Consider the following 21,406-nt stretch of genomic DNA (forward strand, 5'->3'; position numbering starts at 1 on the left):
GGCAGGGGTCAGGGAGTACAAGAAGGACAAGCAAGAGGTAAGAGGTTACCTCAGTAAAACATTCAGGCCACAAAGCAAAAAGTTGTATCCACAGTAAAGATCTAGTTGGGTTTAGTTTTTAATTTAAGTTGCAGTTATTGACAACTTAGTCTAATAATTGGTTTTGGAGCTTTTATATACAATATTTTTGTTATACGTCACAACTTTGCGACCTCTGCTTCAAAAAAGAATGGAATAAGTTTTTTTTTTTTTTTTAAGTGAGATTAATTCCTGAACTCTTGGTGTTTCATATATGTATATAGATTCTGTGATTACATTTCATATTGCACCATACAGGAACACTTTGTATAAGTTAATGGCTTTTTATTTTCATATTATCATGGTTCCATTACAAGCCTTTTAACCTCATAAATTTGTCATTAGTCTTTCAAGAAAAAAATATGTAAATATGTATGTGTAACATGAGAATTTCTCTCTGAAGGGCTTAAAATTTTTTGAAAAAGTTTGACAAAATATATCACATGAATTCAGATTTACCTCAATGCCAAGAATTATGTTTAGATAGAAAAAAAGAAACTTGTTTTGATCTCAGGTAGAAAAATTGTTAGATTGCCTTCAGTTTTATGTAGACTTAGACTTTCAAAAAGCTAGAATTCTAAACTAAAAGTTAAACTAAAAGTGATCTGGAAAATTACACCTTTGGTTTCATTATTGATCATTGCACTGTCATTCTCATAGCCTTGTGTACTTAGCCTCTGTAGCCTTGTAAACCAAGTTCAGAATCACGTTGATTTAGATCCTGAACAGTGTTATAAAAATCTGATTGGTATTTGTCACCTTTATTTTAAAGCTAGCACCTTGTACATTTCAAAGCTATTAATGTGATTGGTTTGACCAATAACCACCTTGATTCTTAAAATTAAATTTTGTAACTAATGGAATCGTTCTTTCAAATAGGTAAGTGTGTTCCTGTGACTGTTTTGGGTTGGGGGGCAATAATTTCATCAGCTTTTATTTAACAAATTGAGTAAAGCAAAGGTTCATAAAGTAAGAAGCACTCCAGCAGAAAGCTGCCTTTAGTATCATTCCCATTTTAATTTGAAATACTGAAAGGACTTTTTATGATTTGTCATGAGGTTCATTTTAATCACTACTAGTTTTTTATTCATTTGAGCTTAAAGATATTAGTGACTGAAAGGATAATATTTATGAGAGAGAACTACAACCCACTTGAGAAGATACAGTTGACATGAGAATTTTCGAAGGTTGAAGAGGAAAAAAGTGAGATTTAATTAGGCCCTCTGTAATAGAAATGCTCCATGCCAAAAGGAATCGTTTTGGCAGGTGATAGTATATGTATAAAGTAAGAAGATTGAAAACACTAGGGATTGTGTTATACCTAAATGCTCTTCCTAAAAGCATTAAACAAAAATTTTTAACATTGTTATGGCTAAAGGAAATAATTTTGAGAATGCCAGTATGCCACCTCTATATTATAATTGGTTAGAAGTATTACCTTAGACACACAATATTATCTGGATTTACACTCTAGTTCTGCCATTTGCTGATTGAGTGACTGTTTCCTTGTGGGGATTAGGTAATGCATAGAAAGCACTTAGAGCAGCGCCCAGCAATTTTAAGAGCTTAATAAATGATAGCTGCATTCTCTCTAGAGTGGAACACTTTTGGGAGCAAGGATCCCTTTGTGAATTCAATGAAAAAAAAAAACAGCCTATCTCCCCAGAGAAACAGATACACAAACTTGAATCACATAAATGGGTCTTGAAAGCCCATCTATGGATCTCAGGTTACAAACTTTTTCCAAGATTGTGCAACTAAGAAAGAAGAGAGATGAGGCCATAGCAATTAGGCCCATAATATATTAGAAGTAGAAGCTGTTGACATAAAGCCTTTTCTGATTTCTCTTGTTAACATTGTTTGGAAACTTGTTTCCATTACTTCTGAAAGGTTGTAAAGTGGTTAGCACAGCTTTGCAGTCTGACCACCAGAGTTCAAATTTTGGTTCAGTCATTTACTAGTTGTATGACGTTGAGCATAATACTAACCTATAACTAAGGAGTTAAACAGTATCCCACAGCCCCCGAACTTGATTTCTTTTGACAGTAAGTTCCCTCTTCAAGTTTCTAGTCTTAATAATGACAATGATCTTTATCCCCTGTAGTTGTGCCTATTTTTTTCTTCCTTCAGTTTTAATTCACTCTTTATTACTACTTCAACTCTACATCTTTTCATGCCATGTGTGGATTATGAATATCCCCTTAAACTTAAATGTCTACTTCCCAGACATCCTGTACTCACTTGTACTTAGAATTAGTTTCTTTAGTTTACTCTTACTAAAATTTTAAGTTATCCCAATTACATTTCTAGTCAGATTTATATTTTGCAAATTGATATCCAAGTCCTTATTCTTTTTAACTTGGTGTCTGCTTTAAGCCTTCCTTTCTGTACAATTTGCTATTTTATCTGTTAATACCTTGACAGATAAAACAATGGCATCATTTATTGAGTGCTTACTCTGTCATGGGAACTGTGCTCAATACTTTTTATCTTATCTTTTCACCATATCCTCATAATATACCTGAGAAGTAGAAGGTATTGCCCATATTATAGTTGAGAATAAATTGCTCAAAGTCATAAAGCTAGTAAATGACACATTTTGGATTCAAACCAGGATCTTTCTGACTTCACAGCCTGTGATCTTACTATTCCACATTGACTTCCAACCAAGCTCTGAAAGAATGTAGGTGACTTAGGGCTGGTGGCCACTAGAAAGTGGGTCTTCAGACCACAAGTCAACCTACTTGGTTAGCTTATAATTAAGTCTAAATACTTGTGTATTATAACTTTGGGCATATTACTTTAGATAGTTCCTGCCCTTCGGTTACTCTCAATCTAGCAAGAAACAGATTAATACAGAATGTGAGAAGTGCTCTTGTAACAGATGGAGGAGCAGTTAATTCGGCTTAGACTTAGGGGCTTAGACATAGGGAAGGAATGTGTTATGTTTGTAAGAGTGGACATTTCTGACTGAGCAAACAATATAAAGCAGTTAAAGGAGACATTGCACTTTGGGTCTAAGGAGCAGAATAATCTTGTATGACTAATTAGACAGGCAAATGAAAAAGAGTATCAGGAAATAAGGCTGGGTCCAAGTTGTGAAAGATAGTCACTGATTGTCATAGGGGTGGAGATTTTTAAAATTCTAATAAATAAATGGCCATGGACATTTAAGTTTAATTTATAAGTTCTTATTTAGTAGTTGATAACTACTGATAAAATATTTAGAGAAATATTGATTGTTCAGTCAGTAGATCAGGAAGCTTAATTAAAGATTAGTTTATTTAAAAAAAAAAAAAAAAAAACGATGGTAAACTGGTACTCTTGTTCTCCTCTACCCCCAAATTGAGAAACAGAAAACATGGGAAAAAGAATACCTAGACCAGATTTAAGATCACAGAGACTTCCTCATATAGATTAAATACTAGGCTCTTACGACCTCTGGACTTAAAGGTTAAACTAGGTTTGTAAAAAGAAAACTGTCAATACATGGTACATGATAGCTCCTTAGCTAAGACAAAACTTGAGAGAATGACAGAGTAGTAGCTTTCTAAATGCTCTTGTCAGTAACAGTCTGAAACCATCTATCTTTGTACCTTTCAGTTTTTCCTAGTAAGCTTGGTTCCAGGACCACAAAATGTTTATCATTCTCACGAAGGCATTGCAGTATTCATGCAACCCAAACACGAAACATTTCTTCAAAATCAGTTTACTTTCAAATAAAGGGCCATTTACAGGTTAAAGTTCTCCCTCTCTTCTTTTAATGGATTAACCTTTCTTCCAGCCAAAGTTTATTAAAAATTCTTTATTTAGTATATTCTCTTATTCAGAGAATAAACTTCGTAAACATAGGTGTCAAAATATTTTAGTAGTTTTTTCGATAGGTAATTTGATAAGTAGAGTTATAAATACAAAAAGGAAAAAGGAATACCAGAAATAAAACATTATTTCTAACAAGGCTTCAGGAAAATCTTGATTATTAAAACCCCTTGTATCTTACAAGTTTTGCATATATGGTTTTAGCTCTTCAGAGCCCTCTACTGATAAGGCACCTGCAATAGTAAAGAATTTGCTACTGCAGCCTTGGGGAACATCTCTTAGTGTTGTATTGGTGCTTCTCTAACAAAGTACACTTTTAATCAGGACAGTCACATATTTATATACATCCTAAATTCCAAGTATAAATACTGCAGTCAAACTGATAGACTGGAATAAAATCACAAATCCTTATTAACTATTAGCAGCCTCTCACAAATTATTCAAATTTCATAAAAATGTGAAATGTTAACACAGAGGTGGAATGGCAGCTGACTTTATGAAAGCTCACACATTGAAACTAAACATGAAATTTCAAGTTGTGGTATTGAGCTATTACCAGGCAGTATCCCCTCACTGTATAAATAGTAACTAGCTACCGGTTTCTTAAAGCCAAACTAATGGTGATTTTGAAGATCAACATTGTCCCATTGCCCTATCCATGACTCAAAATGGAGAACTTCCTGTCTCTTGATTCCTTTTAGCTTATTTGAGATAAGGCCTGGAAAGGAAGAAGATTCAAATGAAATACAATCTTCTAGAGTATTGGCTCCTTACTGCAGATATCCTTGACAACAACATGAGCCTCTGATTCCGCCATTTTGCAACAGGTTCCAAATCCATGTCTCATAAGGATTCCCATACTCCTGGAGAACATCATGCAAACTTCTTCTTGGTGGCCGTGAACCTCTCCATGTACTAAAAATCATGAAAGAAATATGGGTGGGTGGGTGTGTGGTATGTTGGCATGAACAACTACAACAAGCCTGTTTGGGACTTGGGTTTTTATATGACTTTTTTTTCATTTAGCTTTTCATTGGATGTGGTCACTCATTTCCTACACAATCTACCTATTCTAAATGCATTTAAGGCAAATAGTTTTGGGGTCTTTTTAATATTTTTTATATTTTAATAGGAAACCTATCAAAAGACAAAGATGCTTTACAATATACTGCCAAGAGAAAAAGTCATCTTGGTATAGTACAAGAATTTGTACCAATACATCTTGAACATCTTGGCATAAGAATTGGCTGATTTTTAGAACCCACCTTGAAAATGGGGAACAAATCCTATTGATAAACAGGATTATACATACAGCCTATAGCTATAAACATTCATGTGGGTTACTTCACTGTTCTTTTCCCTGGAGCAGAGACTATAGAGATGCAGAAGTACACTCATACATACCTTATCATAGCCTTCTAGTTCTCGAAGTTTCTTTATTTCAAAAAGGTTGCCTTCCACAGCAAGCAGACAGATCTGGGAATCACTAAGGATGCTTTGTGGAAGCATGCTGAGCTCAAGGCAGTTCTCTTCCAGACGAAGAACTTTAAGGCGAGGACAGCAAGATATCTTTACTGAGACATGAGAGATCTATTGAACAACAAAAAAGAATGATAGGAAAAAAGCATAAGCAGTGTAATAGTTATTTTTTACTAAATTAAAACAAAAAAAAAGCTTTACTTCACTATTTGTCCTAGTTCTTTTACCGCCTCCATTTTCTCACTACCTACTCATTCCAGAAGCCTGTGTCATCTAGCTTCTGTTACTCCTCCACTTTTTTTGAAAAAAAACCCTGGCTTTCTGAAGGTCACCAGTGGCTTTTTGGAAATTAAATTTTCTGATAATAAAAGCGCTGCTTGTAATAGAAAATTTGAGAATCACACAAGTTTAAAGAAAAAAAGTTACCTGTAGTCCACCACCACAAAGAGTTTGGTACGTTTACTGCCAGTCTTTTATGTGTACATAAATGTTTGATTGTACCATCTATCCCTTCCTTGAAACTCCCTATTGTATCTAAGTATTGGGATTTTCTTCCTATCTTTTGAGTTTTTCCTGATTTTTTGCTTCCCTTATTCCTAGGGACATTTTCAAGCAGTAGTCCCTAATACTTGATATTTGATCTTCTTAATAAATGTTCTACTAAAAAGCTCATTAATTCTTAAAGCTTTCATTTCTGTTAAGACCTCAAAATCTGTATCTACATTCAAACCTCTCATCTCTCTTCCACTCCTATGTCTCCAATTTTTAGTGCAACATTTCCATTTTGATGATGTGCCATCATAATCAACTCAGCGTGTCTATTCTCAATAGCACCACTCTTGCAGGCCCTCAAGCTCAATACCAAGCAGTTATCTTTATTTAATTCATTCACCTCTTTTGCCCATTAAATGCTCAAAGTCACTAAATTATATTTATGCCACCTGGTATCATCTCAGACCATCACCTGGGAACTTGTTAGAAATGCAAATTATCAGACCCCACCCCAGATCTACTGAATCAGAAACACTAAGGGTGGGGGTCCAGTGAGCTCTTAACAAGCTCTCCTGGTTATTTTGATGCACACTAAAATCTGAGACCCACTGATAAAGGCATTAACATAGGTGAATGTGGAGTAACTAATAACTTGTTGCTTACTAATTGTTTCCAAGTTTTTTCCAAATATTCACAATTTTTTCCCCAAAACTCAAAAACAAGAATATCCACTTAAGGAAAAGATGACGCCAATCTCCTCGAACAAAGACAATTTCATCATAATGTAAGGTCTCTACAAGCTAAAACAGTTTTGTCCCAGTGAAGCTTTATGCAGTGATTGGAATGTTCAGTATGGTAGCTCCTAGCTACATAGGGCTTTTGAGCACTTAAGATATGGCTAGTGGCAACTGGACATGAGTTTTTTTAATTAAAAGAATTTTAATGGCCACATGTGGCTAATAGTTATTGTATCAGACTACAGACCTAGAACCCTAGACACTAGAAAAACTAAAGGCCACTTAGCAGTCTTATTACTATATTGAACTTTTCATCATCTGTGCCTTATGTCAACCAACGATTGTTTCTCCAGACACATAATTAACCAAAGAGCTTCCAAAGTAATGGAAACATTTCAAATATTAAAATCAAGGCTGCCCAACAATGAAATGGGCTATCTCCAGAAATCCTATTACTGACAGTTTTTCAGCAAAAGTAGGACACATACTTGACAAAGATGTCAAAAATAGGACAACTGAATTACCTTTGATGTCCAACTCAGAAACTATCAGTTTAAAGCCTCTTTCCCACTCTTCCTGACATAACTCTCTGCTAGATGGCTAGAGGCATGTTTGAAGAGGATCTGAAGAACTCTGAGGTTTGTGAGACAGTAATTTAATTTTTGAAATTATCTTACCCATTGTCCATCCCACCCTCCAAAAAAAACACAAAAACCTGCACAACAAATACCCAATGTCTTAAGTAACTCCATGGCACTTTGGGCGTTGAAATTAGTCCAACCCATAGAATATACCTCTCACTAGCTTCTGATACCCAGCTCCATAACTAGTTATTCAGAAGACTGTAAACCCATATATGTACCATAGGAAAAAAAAACGCTTAAGCTCTAGACCTGGTTCTGGTTGAGGTTGAGTTCGATGACTTGCAGCTCCCCCACTATGTCAGGTATGCTCCGAATCTGGTTCTTGGAGAGATCCACCACATCCAGGTGCCGTAGGCTACAAAGTTGGGGTGGTAGTGCTCGCAGCTGGTTCCCAGAGAGGCTCAGGGTCTTGAGGGCAGACAGTTGCCCAAAGGTAGATGGCAGCTCTCTCAAGTGATTGTTGTTCAGGCTAAGCGTCTCTAGTTTTTTCAGATTGCATAACTCATCAGGAAGAACAGCTGGCAAAGAAAAAAAATGTAAAAACCTGAATCTGCATGGCAAGTTTACAAAAACTGGCAGCCTGCTATGCCTCTTGTTAATACACACAGAATTCCCACATGTGCCATTTTTTTAAGTATTGCATTTTTACCAATAGTCTTTAGAAGGTGAAGGTGCCATCAAAATACAGGAAAGCATTTATGTGTATCATGGACTACTTTTGTAAAGTGGCCTCCACACAATCTGACAGCAATTTTGTGGGATTTGGAAGACCACTACCTATCCCATTCTCCCTTCCCAATTAGCAAAATTAGGTCTGTTTACATCCCAAAGACGGTCTTCCGTTTCAAGTCCAAATTATCCCAGTACCAATCATTATACCACCAGAGGAGGCTTGTAGATGTAATTACGAGAGAAAGCTTCAAGGACTCTGACATTTTGCTGCGTCTAGAGCTCTCTGAACGGTTTCATAACAACAACAAAGATCAGCTTGTAAGAGAACACCACCCTTAACAGCTGATCAATAGTAAAAGCTTCCCAGGCGCAAAACCCATACTCAGTTTGTTGTTGTTCAAGGAGAGGCTCTTCAGCAGAGTGAACTTCCCTATAATCATAGGCGGTAGGCTCTCGATCTTGTTGTTGGACAAGTCGATGGTCCTGAGATTGCTCGTCAGCTTCTGCAACTCTGAAGGGAACTGGAGAAAGGGATTCACAGCGCGGAGAATTCCTCACCGATTAACTACACCTCCCCCGCTGTCCCTCTCCCTTTAAATTCCCTGGTCGGGACCCTCCCAGTCTCACCTCGGTCAGTCCACGGTCCTTAAGCTGAAAAACACCAGTTTTCTGCGCGGTTTCTACATGAGCGCGAAGGGCACTGTTTCCCATCTTAGCTCCGCGGCTCGGGTCCCTGCGGAAAGGAAGTGCAGCTGTTAGCTCTGGGTCCAGGAACCCAGTCACCCCATCGGCCTCCCGCCTGGGTCTCATAATCTAGCTGTCACCTCCTGCAGATCCCTGGATCTTGAGGGCCAGCCCAAGAGTGGCAAGGAAGAAAGGGGAGAATAGACAGCCTGACCACTAAGGTCCCGGCACTCCTGAGGCTAGACGACACTAGGAGCCTCGGGGATCGCCGCTAGGATCAGGGAGACTCGGACTCGCCTCCTACCGGTGACACCCGGGACCCGCGCTAGCCGGGGAGGCGCTCCGCGGGCTTCCGCCCCGGCGGAAACGCCCTCTGACGTCATCGATCTGCGCTGCGTGCTAGCTTTTCGTTCTACTCATCTCGACCAGCGCGGGAAGTTGGTCCCAGCTATGGCTTCGGCTAACCCCTGGGACCCGGCGTCCGCGCCAAACGCTGCCAGGCTACTGCTGGGTCATTTCGTAACTTCGGGGATGGTCACTCAGGTACGTAGGCAGCGATGGCGTCATTAAGGGGGTGCCCACGGTGGTGACAGAAGATGGCTCTGAAGTGGTGGTGCTGGCTAGGGGCGAGGTAGATGGAGCTCCTTCCAGGCAACAGCAGATACCGTTCTGAAGTGGGTTCTGCGAAAGCGGAGCTCTGAATAGATGGCGTTTCGAGTAGACGGTGTTTCAAGTGTCTGTCTTGCAGGCCAGTTATCCGAGGTCATTTCGTGGGAGATAATAAAGACCACTGTTTCCCTCGCCTTTTTTCATCCAGTGATACACGCCTCTGTATTGTAATGGGTGACAGGGTTGGGAAATAATTTTTAGGTAGTTAAAACATACGTTCTCAAGCAGTGTTTGTTTGTGTGTGAGGTATTGAAGCGTATTTGGGAGGTGCTGGATACAGAAGAGCGCCAGGGGAAGGGTATGTCCTTAAAAGACCACCCTTCCTCCCCCCCCCAAAAAAGTAGTATTAGTGAAAAAGACCCTAAAGAACTTGGAGCATGAATCTAGAAAGGGATTAATTTTGAGAAGAGAGACGAGGGAAATTAGCTTGAGGGGTGCCAGTTTTAGGTTGGGCACGAGGAAATTGTTCATAGTCCAAAGGGAAGGAGCCAGTAGAGAGAAATTGAAGATGTGAGGGAATAATAGACTACACGTGGCAGAAGTGACAGAGGAATTAGGAAAGTGGGATTGAGGGAAATAAGGGAGAATGTTTTAAATAATGAGGATGTTGAGGGATTTCACTAAAAAAAGGAAACAAAAGATGTAAAATCATCTGCAGAGATTACAAGTATAAACATGATGGAAGATTTATGGAAAATATACAACTTTTTATACTTAGAAGAGTCATTAGAGAATTCTCCTACCTTACGGTATTTTTATGGTGAAGAAAATAAAGCCTAAGGAGACCAAGAAATTTGTTCGAGGTCACTCAACTAATGAAGTAGTGTTAAACACCAGAGCTCTCCCTTTTCTGACATATCATCTCTAAAATGAACAGTGATAGATGATACTGTGACACTATCTTGAAAGAGTTTAAACTTATGTTTAAGAACTCTTCTGGATTACTTGAAGACCTAGTAACAAGACCTTATGGATTGTGGGGGAAATGAGTAGTATTAATGAATGCATTGGAAAATAGGCAAAACATAACCACAGCACTCACCAGTTCTTCCTTTCCTCAGTCTCTCTGACATTTTCTTCCTACCAAGTTGCCTATTATTCTCATTTGTTACCAGTTCTTTAACAATTTAATTTAATAAACTCATAAGACATATGGGATGTATCCCTCTAGAGCGACTGGTAGAAGATATAAACACCTAAAGGAGTAAGTCTCTGGCGAGAGAATTTTAGGCATTGATGGGTGAGCTGTTCATTCAAGTGGTGGTGGTTTGGGGGAAGATCTTCCTAGTGTCCTTCAAGTAATAATAAGTAGACAGTTACCTGTTTTGCCTGCAGGTAAAATCTGCCAATCTATAGCTTCTTAGATTGTTTTGCAATCTTACTGCACTGATAGTTCCAATGAAGATTTATAGTGTGATTTTACTTTAAGCAAACTTTATATATGAAAACTTACTTTTATTAGGATTTAGCATTGATTCTTTCAAAATGATGTATTATACGATCCCTTTGAGCAATCCATCCCTCAAGTGCACATTCTCCCATATGCATTCAAAATTAAGAGTAATGCTTAAAATTGTGATATGATACAACTCTTCTAGAAAACGTAGCTTATTTGAGCTTTGTTTTGTTTTGATCTGCCCATTGGAGAGTGATATAATGAAAGAAAAGTAATGTTAATTGTCTGCAGGGTAATATAGGGTATATGCCTGAGGACTGCTTTAGTGGCCTTACATTCTAGATATTTTTCAGGCAAACTTGAGTGAGTCATGGCATCTTGATCAAAGCTCTCTCTACTGGCAATGTGTAAGGTAAGGATCTGGGCCTACAAAAAGAACTCAGGAATACTACATTTATATATAATACTGTATATATGACTAATTTCTCAATCTGTATCCTGTCCTCCTCTACACCTTCTACATCGTTTTAAAGCCTCTGGTCTTCTATGCTTTACTGCTTCCCTTTTAATGTCCCCCAGCTAGAATTCAGCATGAAGAAGAAAGGACAGAAATAAGAAGAAAAAGCGCACACAGATACAGGTGTGCATGCACATGTGTGTGTGTGTTACACAGTTAGGATTTTTATATTAAGCATAAAGGTCCTGGATTTCAGTTTGTGCCTAACAAAAGAGTAAACAAAATACTGTAAACAGACCTGTTTTCTCAAGATTCTTTATTTTTTCAGCGTCCATTGTCCTAGTGGCATGTAAAGTATGTAATATATATAACGGCATTAGTCAATGGTAAAGATTTTTCTGTATTCCCCCAATCCTTGGTTTTTAAAATTTTTTGTTTATTTAGGTGTCGGGCTAAGTCACAATCCTCAAATAATTGGAATTTCTATTTACTGGAGGAATTTGGCTGCTTTTTGTTTTCTCCTTTTTGGCTCTTCCTTTCTTGAACATTCTTATTTTTCCCCTTGCTTCTCTTACACGATCTTGGTTAAGCTCCATTATCTTGTTCTTGAACCCAACAGGTTACTAGTTTGCAAATATACAACTAAGGTTAGTGTATAAATATAGAAAGATGGAACTATACCAGAGAGTGAGTAGGTTACAGTAACAAAAGGGAGGGATTTTACTTTCATTTACCTTCTACCTAAGAGAGTAGAAAGAAAAGTATGAGTCGGGCTGTTGTGATGGAAATGCAGTGGATTAAATGTGTTCTCCTTTCAGTCCTCATTCACATTGGCAATGTGAAGTTGGACTAACACTTCCCCAATCCTCAATTTTGCCATCAGTAAAATATCTTGTGTTATCTACCGCAGTGAATGACATAACTATCTATTCAGTCACCTGAAGCAGGATTCTTGGACTCAGTGTTAACTATCTGTGACTACCTATTATCTACCAGAATTTATCAGTTTCATCTTCCTAGAAACTCATATGTCTGCCTTCCTTTCCTTTTTTACTGCTACTGACATAGTCCATGTGTTCATCTTACCTGAAATACTGCAGCGGCCACCTGTCTCAACCTCTAGTCTACCCCTCTACTAGTTATATTTCGTTTTTTGTTTTATGTTATTGGCTAATTACTAAAGTGTTATTTTATTGTAAAATCCACATAACAAAATTTACAAATTTAACCATCTTAAAGTATACAATTCAGTGGCATGAAGTACAGTCACAATGCTGTGAAACTATTTTTAGAACTTTTTTTTAATCATCCCCAGAGGTAACCCCATACTCATTAAGCAAGTCACTCCCCATCCCTTCTCCCTAGCCCCATTAGTTTTCTTTTACATACTACCCCCATTTAAATTTCTAAAATATGTATTATGTATGATTATGTTACTTCTTCACCAGTAAACTTTCAATTGCTCTCATTTCTGCATGATTGTTTGTCATAGCTATCAATATCTTCCATGATTCTGCAGGAAACTGTTTCCAAGTTCATCTTCCCCTTCTCACGTAAATATTAGTACTAACACAGTTATTGAGCATTTATAATGTTAAGTTCTCTCTATCTAGAATACTCTTTTTCTTTCCTTCCTTCATGAGCTTGTTTCCTTCCTCCGGAGCTTTATTTCTGGACCCTAAAATTTGAATTTCATATAATTTTCATGTGTCACAAAATATTATTTTTCTTTAGATTTCCCCCCCTCCCCAACAATTGAAAAATATATAAACCATACTTATTTCATGGGCTGTAAAAAAACAGGCAGTGGGTTGCATTTACCACATGCATTCTAGTTTCCTAACCCCTGGCCTATTTGATCTCTAAAGTTCTTTCCTGTGCTAACATTCTAGAAAAGCAGAAGACACAAAATTATGGATGAGGCCAAGGGATGAACACGATAATGTTCTTATTCTGAGATAACCTGCAATTTAAGGAGGCGATATAACAGCATGAAAGGATGAAAAGGAAGGGGTAACATTTTTAGAAGAATAATTATGCTTAGATAAAACATTCCTTTAAGAGAATGAGAATGTGAAAAAGAGATAGTATGAATGACTTATAGCTAACAGAGGTCATTTAATGAATCAAATAAGTCTTGGTCATTTCTGTAGAGGTGATACTCCACCAACCTCAGCCTTAGAATCCTCTGATAAGCTATAAGTAATGCAAATCTATTGTGCCTGGTACTTTAGGAAATAATACAAAGTGATTAAGTCTTATTTGTTTTTCTTCTTTTTTAAATATTTGGGCAAAGGATTTGTGATAGTGGAAGCTTTAAAAACAGGAAATACACATTGTTACTGTTCTACTCTGTACTTCATTTTTCAGGAGCAGTGATGGATGTAGTAGTAATCACCTCATATTTTAGACCCATGGCCATGCTTTTCAATGCACATAAAAACTTTTGACATACTGCTGCTTTCTTGTTTCACTTTCCAATAGGAGATGTTAAATATATCTAAGAAACCTGCTTCTTGCTTTGTGAAATTCTCCAGGCTACAGCAGATCACAGATAATCAAGCTGAAATCAACCAGGTAAGTCATTGAACTTTTTACTTTCTACTTCTAGTACAGGGGGAAAAAATCTTATTTGGTTCCAACAGCAATTCTCTTGCACTTAGAACAGTGTCTAGCACATAGCTGGATAGGTGTTTACTTGTTGTAGTTGGTGATAGTTGTAATAGTAACAGTAGTAGTTAGTATCAGTAGCAGTAGCAGCAACAGGACTTGAATACCAATAAGAAAAGCTTCAGTAAATTGCCCGTGTGTTCATAAATCATCCTCCCACCTCCCTGAAATATTCCTGGGTTAAAAACTATCCATTTCAATCCTTTACATCAGGCTACTTTCTGAGTGAGCTAAATACTTTTGTTTCTAATTTAGAAAAACCTGGAAATTGAACTTCTAAGACTAGAAAAAGATACCGCAGATATTGTTCATCCTTCCTCTTTGGGTAAGTAGTTGGTTAAATGGGTAATCATTGGAATTTCAACTTTTTCTTGGATTACCTTAAATAAGCAGCAGATATCAATACCATTATTTTTACAGGTATTGCCCCAAAGCTAACAAAATTATCTATTTCTCTGCTCAAATAGAAGTCCTGTTGGATTGACTAGTGCAAATTATATAAACAATAATGAAGGCAGGAGCTCTTCAATGTCAGAAGAGCCTGAAAGACAAAAAAAAAAAAAAAAAAAAAAAAAGGCTGAGGAACTTTTTGGATTCAAGTATACTAAAAGGACATGACAGCTAAAGCATAGATTAAATACTTGATTAGAAATTTTTTTTTGCTGTCAAAGACATAATTGAGATTCTTGGTGATATTTAAATATGGGCTGCATTAAATATTGTTAGTATTGTGCCAATATTATATTTTCTGAATTTGATACTTGTACTGTAGCTTTATAAGAGAATATTCCTATTCTTGGAAAATACATCCTGAAGTTTTAGGAGTAAAAGGTCATGATATCTGCAGCTTACTCTCAAAAGGATCAGCAAAAATATCTTAAGAGTGTAGAGAAAAAGAGGGAAAAAAAATGTAGTCAACTCTTAACAGTGGGTCAAGATGAAATGTATATGGGAGTTCAGTGAACTATTCTTTAAGTGAACTGTTGTGTAAGTTTGAAATGTTTTCAAAATAGAAATTTAAAAGAAGAGGCAATTGACAGCCATTAAACGAATTCTGGGGAAAATATTGAAATAACCAGAAATAACTTATAAGATAAATGATTATTTTTAATGTTTATGTAGAATATTAGAGGCAGAGATGAGAAAAGTGAATTCAACTCTGGCAATAAAAACTGAACTTGGCTATAAAACGGAACTAGGAGTAGAGTTGAAAAACACAAAGAATTTAGTATTGGGTTTGATTGTCGGAACGAAAAATAAGAGAAAATAGTTGTAAGTGAAATTGGTATTGATGTTAAGGATAACAAAGGGGAAATATTTAGGAGGAAGATGGTGGGATAATTTTCGATATTGGTAGTGTCAAACCAAAGCAAAGAAGAACTTATTAGTGGTTTCAAAACTTACTTGTCCTGTTGATAACTATAATTACTGTTTCTGGTTCGTGTAGCTCAAAAGTGTCAAACTCTGCAAAGCATGAATAATCATTTGGAAGCAGTGCTAAAAGAGAAGAGGTCCCTCAGGCAAAGACTATTGAAACCCATGTGTCAGGAAAACCTGCCTATTGAAGCTATTTACCACAGGTTAGACTTTAAAGTAGAAATTAACAGTTACACATATTTTCTGAAAGTAATTTAAATATAATCTTCCTAGCATAATTCATTAAATGATGTATTAGTGATTATACCTGTTAATGTTATTATTAATGCTGATACATTAAACCAGAAATAAAATCCTTTGCTTTTAAAGAATTCTAGCTTCGGTGAAAAGAAAGGCATTCTTTTTGCCCATTATAAATAATAATTTTACTGAAAGAAATTAGATTCGTAACAGAGTAAGTTGGGTAAAAATAATTTTTATTATGTATAGACTGTTTTCTATGAAGTAAATTTATTGCATTAATGTTGCTTGTGTATAACAATTCTGTTGGGGGAGTTTAAGTAGGGACAGATGTCAACTTAAGGAATAAAAAACAGTTCTCGTCTCATATCTGCTGTTTTTTTTTACCTCAAAGCCTTGGGCAAGTGATTTAAATTTTTGCCTCAGTTTTCCAATTTATAGAATGCAGATGCTTTCTATTGTGCTCTTCCTCATAAGAGTATTGCAAGTACCAAATTGAAGATGTAAGTTATTACTAATAATAAATATAATAAAGAAGCAGGCATCTGGGGATCCAATTCTTAACTTTCTCCACCAATGCCTCACTAGCTGACCCTGAGCAAATCAGTACCTTCTCTTAAGAATCAGATTTTTTTTTATCTTAGAGTAATATAATATCCCATTCTTGTGGATATATTCAGTATCTATTCAGTACAGTAAAATATCATTAATGTATATATTATATATTGCATATATCAGGAGCACTGAGTAATGATTTTAAAGCAATGTTGCAGTGCAAAGAATCAAAGTAGTTTTATATGTAGGCTATTTCAATGAAATACATTTATCCTTATTGCCTTCACTCTCCGCCAAGAGTGAGTAGATTAAAATGAAACGAGGTTTTATGTAAGGAAATTCCTTTACTTACATGAGAAAATTATTAATACTGAGGTTTGTCTAATGTTAGGTTGAGTTTCAGATATGATAGTGTTGTTTCTATTTTTTTGTTTGGATGACAAATTAATTCCTGCTTAAAATGAAAGAGAAGGACCTTTTTATTTTCACTGATATTTCCATGAATGCAGAAAAGTTATTTATTATTGGCTCATTGGGTTGATTATTAGTCTTATCTCATATTAAAAGTCCTAATTAAAGGGAAGAAAAAGAGAACACAAAATAACTAAACTAAAAGAAGAAATTGGCTTTTTCCCCTTCCCTCTTTTAGATACATGGTACATTTGCTGGAGTTGGCAGTGACTTTCATTGAGAAATTAGAAATGCATATTGAAACAATTAGAAACATCCCTCATTTAGATGCAAATCTAAAGAAAATGGTGAGTATTAACAATAGTATTTAAGTAACTTATCAACTCTTTTCACATTACTTTTAGCTGTCTTTATTTCTTTTATACTAGAATCTCAGATGTATGACCTACTTGTTTAACTTCATGGCTAGTATTTTGAGCGAATAATTTTTTAAAATCAAGATGCCTTTTCTTGTTTTATATCATTTTCTTTAAAAGTTATTTTACATTCTTTTATTGCAGTATTTAATAAACATGTATTATCATCATTTTGCAAGGTATCATTAGAGATAAACAGATATAACCAGTCCCTGCCCTCAAATTCTCAAGGTTTGGTGAGAGACCTATAAGATACTTTCTACTTTATAGTATTATATTTGCACAATGAGTACAGCAGATAATTATAAAGAAGATGCTATCCATTAAGCACAGAAAAGGGAGGGATTACTTCCCCTTTAGGGAGATTGGTAGTGGGATAAGGGGAGGGGGGGAATACTTCAGGAAAGTTTCATATAGGAGTTAGTAGTGAGCTCAATCTTAAAGAATCAGTGATATTTGAACATGCATCAGAAAGAATAGTTCAGCCAAAAGCAGCAATGCAAGGAAAGACATGAAAATTTGAGAGCCCAGGTAGTTTGGGGGAAGAGTAGTACTCCACTTTGGGTGATGCTTAAAGGTATTGAGAGAAAGATTAACTCAGGGTTTGCCACTCAAAGTGTAGGCTGCATAAGCATCAACTGGAATCTTGTTAGAAATGCAGAATTACAGATTTTATTCCCTTAGACTTTCAGAATTGGAATCTACAGTTTAACAAGTTCCTCAGGTGATTCCTATGCACATTAAAGGTGATAAACTGTAAGTTAAGACTGGGCAGAGGAACTAAAGGCAGAGAAACTTGGAGAATAAATATAGTCATTTGGGAAAAAAAGATTTAAAGTTTAGGAATTCAAAGGATTGTGTAGATTTTTAGATTTTGAAGGTCAAATTTCTAGAATGTCTTTGGACAAGGGACACATTCAAGACAATGAAGTTTCTAGCCTTGGTGACTTGAGGGTGAGTAGGAGTAAGAGATTAGAGAAGTTAATGAGTATGTTTTTTGATGTGTCTTGCACAGATAGTAAAAGTTCAACCATTGTTGAACTGCAGTTAAGTTGAGTTTGAGTTATTAAATGTACATCCAGGTGAAGATTCCCAACAGACTGAAATGTGGGACTAAATTTTAGGAAGGAGATTAGGATTGACAGTATAGATTGTCATCTGCATTGAGGTGATAATTGAAGACAAAGGAGAGGTGAATTCACAAAGAAAAAGAGTGTGCTCTAAGAAGTGAAAGAGCACCTTTATATTAGGGACTGGAAAAATTAGGTGTTAACTTTTGGTATTATAACCATTTATGAATATAATAATGATGTATTAGTGACAGACATAATTTCTCTCCTACTTTTCCCTCCTTTCAAATGTTATAGAGCAAGGCTTTAGCAAAGATGGATATTTTGGTCACTGAGACAGAAGAACTGGCAGAGAATATACTCAAGTGGCGAGAACAACAAAAGGAAGTTTCCTCTTGTATCCCCAAAATATTAGCTGAAGAAAATTATCTTCATAAACATATTATAACTCCTCCTGTGCCTTGTACATCTAAAGTTCATGTCCATACTATTAATGGCAAGTGATTCAACTGTATTTTTGCTTAAATATGGTCATGTGAAGTCCATTTCTAGTCAATGGTAACATGAGGATTTACAGTTTTTGCTGCTAGCAATACTAGCAGAACTCTCTTTATATTGAGGTACTAAGATTCCACGTTAATTAAGACCAAACTGAATTTTCCTTTGTTTTTCATATATATTCATTCCATTTTTCAATAAAACTTGTAAAGATCAAATATAACTATGACAGTTTATTAACATGAGTGTATTATCCATATCTCCGTATCTCAGGCAGCAGATTCTATTATGTCTTTTTTTTAATGCTTGTTTCTGAATTAGAAGAGTCTTTTTGAATCTGAAAATATGTTGACTTTTTCTATGAGATTGTCATTAAATGTGTAGAAAAGAGTAACATAGCAGCCTTGACCTCTATCTTTTGAAAGCCTTGTTTATAAGGTGGGTCCTTTGCTGGGAACTTAGATTTCAAGAGGGTTCCCTCTGCTCTCACTGATAAGAATTGTTCTCTGTGACTAAGCTGTTTGTACAATGTGGTTTGTGTTGAACACCTGCTTTTCTTCTGGGAGTCTAGGATTTTGATACATGTTAGGCAGAAGATACCTACATAACTAGCCTGCAAAAATAACTGGGTACTGTATCTGTTTCATGGCAGATATTTCACACATGTCACAACTCAGTTGCTAGAGGAATTAAGCACATCCTATATGACTCCACTGGCAGAGAACTCTGGAAGATGTGCCTGATTTACCTCTGGCTTTGCCTCATGTTCCTTTTCCCTTTGCTCTTTTGTTTTTATGTTTTTGCTTCAATAAATCATAACCATGAATATGCTGAGTCCTGTGAATCCTCCATGCATATCATCAAACCTGGCCTGGGTAGATCTTATGGCCTTGACACACTAAGCAATTCCTGAGAATGTTCATTGGCAGCCTTAGGAATAGGCAAAAAAGAAAGGTAGAGCAAAGAAAAGAAAAAGGCACATTGTGATAAAACTTTTAGAGGTTTACCTTACAAAACGCTCAGCTATTTTACCTCTTTGAGGTTATTGTGCATAAGGAAGTGGTATACTAAGACTTACTAAGCCTCAGAACATATTCATTTTTACCAGTACTATAAGTACGCCAGGCTTATTTTCAGACTTGGGGTTCTCTTTTGCTTTAAAATGCGTGCATCAGTATTTTTATATTATTGTATTCTTGTATCGCCAGGGCTCAGTGATCCTTGTGTTCATCACACTTTCTAACATAAAAAGACCTCAACATAGTGGATGACTAATTGTTCATAAGGAAGCAAGATCATTGCCAAAAAATATCCTACTAAAATAACCAAGGATCATGTTTTGAACCTTATGTTGCTGATTTGCAAATGAGATATAGAAGAGTGGTCATAATATCTAATGCCTAACATTGCCTAAACATTAAAACAAAACTTTCAGTTGTATTTTATCAGAAATCTGTTCACATTTAGCCTTGGTTTCAAACATCTTACTATGTTTCTTTTTCATGTGATTTCCTATAAGCATTTATATATTTATATATTATATATGATATATAATAAGGATGGTATACATACACATATATATCATGTCACAAATATTGATAAGCCTGGTTGTTTGGTTTTTATTTTTGTATTTTGTCTGTCTTTTTCAAAATAAAAAATCTGTAATTTCTAACCAAAATTTTGTGGCCCTTGCCTAAATTCTGCCTGATAGTGAGGAAAGACTCTACGTAGTTTACACAGTTAAAGTACAAGCAAGCATAAAAGCTATCTGACTCACAAAAGTTTGAGGGTAAGTTGAGCCTGAGGAAAGCTAATTTAGTAGTGTGATAGAGTCAGTAAGTCGTGATCAATTTTTTTTTTTATTCAGCTTTTAGACATGTGGGTACTAAAAACAACAAAATAGCTCTAGAATGTCTTTCTACTTAGCCTAAGAGGTATGTGAAATTTGTGAATTCCATTCCAGCGTAATAATGATGCCACTTTGTGAGCCCTGTTCTGGAGGAATTGAGATGCTGCCTGGCTTTTCTAATACTTTTCATGTTTTACTTCTTCCTCTGATGTGTGACTGCCAGACTGACCCCTGTTATCCTCTCAAATCTTTAATAAAGTCAGGAAAATAATCCAAGGAATAGGAAAATCTAAAGGGTTTCTTAACATACAAAACAGAGCGAGATATTAATAAGACTAAGATATTATGGAATTTCCTGAGCTGTCTGTAAAACAAATAAATGTACATAAAAGATTTATTCCACAATTCAAGGAATCCACTCATGTAATTGAGTTCACTTTTAAAAAAAAAGTAGTATAAACAGGTCACATTCTAGGGTTCTTTGAATTTTGTCTTTTTTCCTTTTCCCATTCCCAAGTTATATTTTCCCCTCTCTTTTTGGAAATATGTTTATGGGAAAAGATTTCCATTAGGATATGGTAAGAACAGAAGAGTTCCATTAACAGTTTATGAACCTTTCCTGGGAAACTATAGACCTCTATGTTGCTATACCAAAATTTAGAATGATAAAAACAGGAATCGAATACCCTATTTGAAGCTGAACCACTTTCTTGATGTGAAAGGCTAGTAAAAGTGAAAGCCATTTATTTTCTAAAAAGTTGAGTCAAGATTACATTTTAAGGAGACCCTACACTAAAACTCCTGAGTATACTTCCTTATCAAAAATCAGTTTTACCTCAAGATGGCAACACATGCTTATTTTTGATCCGTAGATGCTAATAAAAATTTCTGTAAGGTCTTTTCTGAATCTTAGCTTTTGTAGGACATAAAAATTTACCTTGGTTAATGGGGATTTATTTGAAAAATTTTGCTAAATGGAAGGCTTGTTATAGAATACCAGGAGATTGGTAGGAATAATGAAACAGGATATCAGCAATCTGAATTGATTTTTCTCCCTAGGCTCATCTTGATCATATTCCTCTCTCTATTTCCACCCTCCATCCCGACCCCACCAAGTTTAGGAGACTTAGAGACAGGGCTTATCTTTAGCTACTACAGTATGAAGAGTCATGGCAAAGACAGAATTAGACCTG

At 36.0% G+C, this 21,406-nt stretch overlaps 2 protein-coding genes across 6 annotated transcripts; one reads left to right on the forward strand and one right to left on the reverse strand.

The window, feature by feature from the left end:
* Positions 1 to 239: 239 nt before the first annotated feature.
* Positions 240 to 8,952, reverse strand: LRRC57 (leucine rich repeat containing 57). 3 transcript variants are annotated; one of them, XM_016144929.2, is made up of 6 exons: positions 8,903 to 8,943; positions 8,549 to 8,654; positions 8,304 to 8,442; positions 7,499 to 7,767; positions 5,302 to 5,487; positions 240 to 4,812 (listed from the first exon to the last, which is right to left on the reverse strand). In XM_016144929.2, exons 2-6 carry the CDS (start codon positions 8,630 to 8,632, stop codon positions 4,771 to 4,773), a joined length of 720 nt encoding a protein of 239 aa, XP_016000415.1. In that variant the 5' UTR covers positions 8,633 to 8,654; positions 8,903 to 8,943; the 3' UTR covers positions 240 to 4,770. The 3 variants fall into 3 exon arrangements, with proteins under 3 accessions (XP_016000415.1, XP_016000416.2, XP_036094164.1); XM_016144930.2 differs by lacking the exon at positions 240 to 4,812 and having other exon boundaries at positions 4,857 to 5,487; positions 8,746 to 8,952; XM_036238271.1 differs by lacking the exon at positions 240 to 4,812 and having other exon boundaries at positions 4,857 to 5,487; positions 8,903 to 8,951.
* A 49-nt stretch (positions 8,953 to 9,001) lies between these two features.
* On the forward strand, positions 9,002 to 20,042 carry HAUS2 (HAUS augmin like complex subunit 2). Of its 3 annotated transcripts, XM_016144933.2 has the most exons (7): positions 9,016 to 9,148; positions 11,024 to 11,082; positions 13,612 to 13,704; positions 14,053 to 14,122; positions 15,245 to 15,377; positions 16,619 to 16,727; positions 18,164 to 20,042. In XM_016144933.2, the coding sequence occupies exons 2-7, from the start codon at positions 11,074 to 11,076 to the stop codon at positions 18,368 to 18,370; spliced, it is 621 nt and encodes a 206-aa protein (XP_016000419.1). In that variant the 5' UTR covers positions 9,016 to 9,148; positions 11,024 to 11,073; the 3' UTR covers positions 18,371 to 20,042. The 3 variants fall into 3 exon arrangements, with proteins under 3 accessions (XP_016000418.1, XP_016000419.1, XP_036094165.1); XM_016144932.2 differs by lacking the exon at positions 11,024 to 11,082 and having other exon boundaries at positions 9,002 to 9,148; XM_036238272.1 differs by lacking the exons at positions 9,016 to 9,148; positions 11,024 to 11,082; positions 13,612 to 13,704; positions 15,245 to 15,377.
* Positions 20,043 to 21,406: the final 1,364 nt, after the last annotated feature.

This window comes from Rousettus aegyptiacus, unplaced genomic scaffold, assembly GCF_014176215.1.
Source record: "Rousettus aegyptiacus isolate mRouAeg1 unplaced genomic scaffold, mRouAeg1.p scaffold_m13_p_3, whole genome shotgun sequence".
NCBI classification, from domain to species: domain Eukaryota; kingdom Metazoa; phylum Chordata; class Mammalia; order Chiroptera; family Pteropodidae; genus Rousettus; species Rousettus aegyptiacus.

Coding starts and splice junctions, on each gene's coding strand:
- LRRC57 (XM_016144930.2), bottom strand. CDS start 8,632: ATGGGAAACAGTGCCCTTCGCGCTCATGTAGAAACCGCGCAGAAAACT. Junction 7,768..8,303: donor CTTGAACAACAACAAACTGA/GTATGGGTTTTG, acceptor TTTCTTTGCCAG/CTGTTCTTCCTGATGAGTTA. Junction 5,488..7,498: donor TCAACCTCAACCAGAACCAG/GTCTAGAGCTTA, acceptor GTTGTTCAATAG/ATCTCTCATGTCTCAGTAAA.
- HAUS2 (XM_016144932.2), top strand. CDS start 9,056: ATGGCTTCGGCTAACCCCTGGGACCCGGCGTCCGCGCCAAACGCTGCC. Junction 14,123..15,244: donor TGTTCATCCTTCCTCTTTGG/GTAAGTAGTTGG, acceptor TGGTTCGTGTAG/CTCAAAAGTGTCAAACTCTG. Junction 15,378..16,618: donor ATTGAAGCTATTTACCACAG/GTTAGACTTTAA, acceptor TCCCTCTTTTAG/ATACATGGTACATTTGCTGG.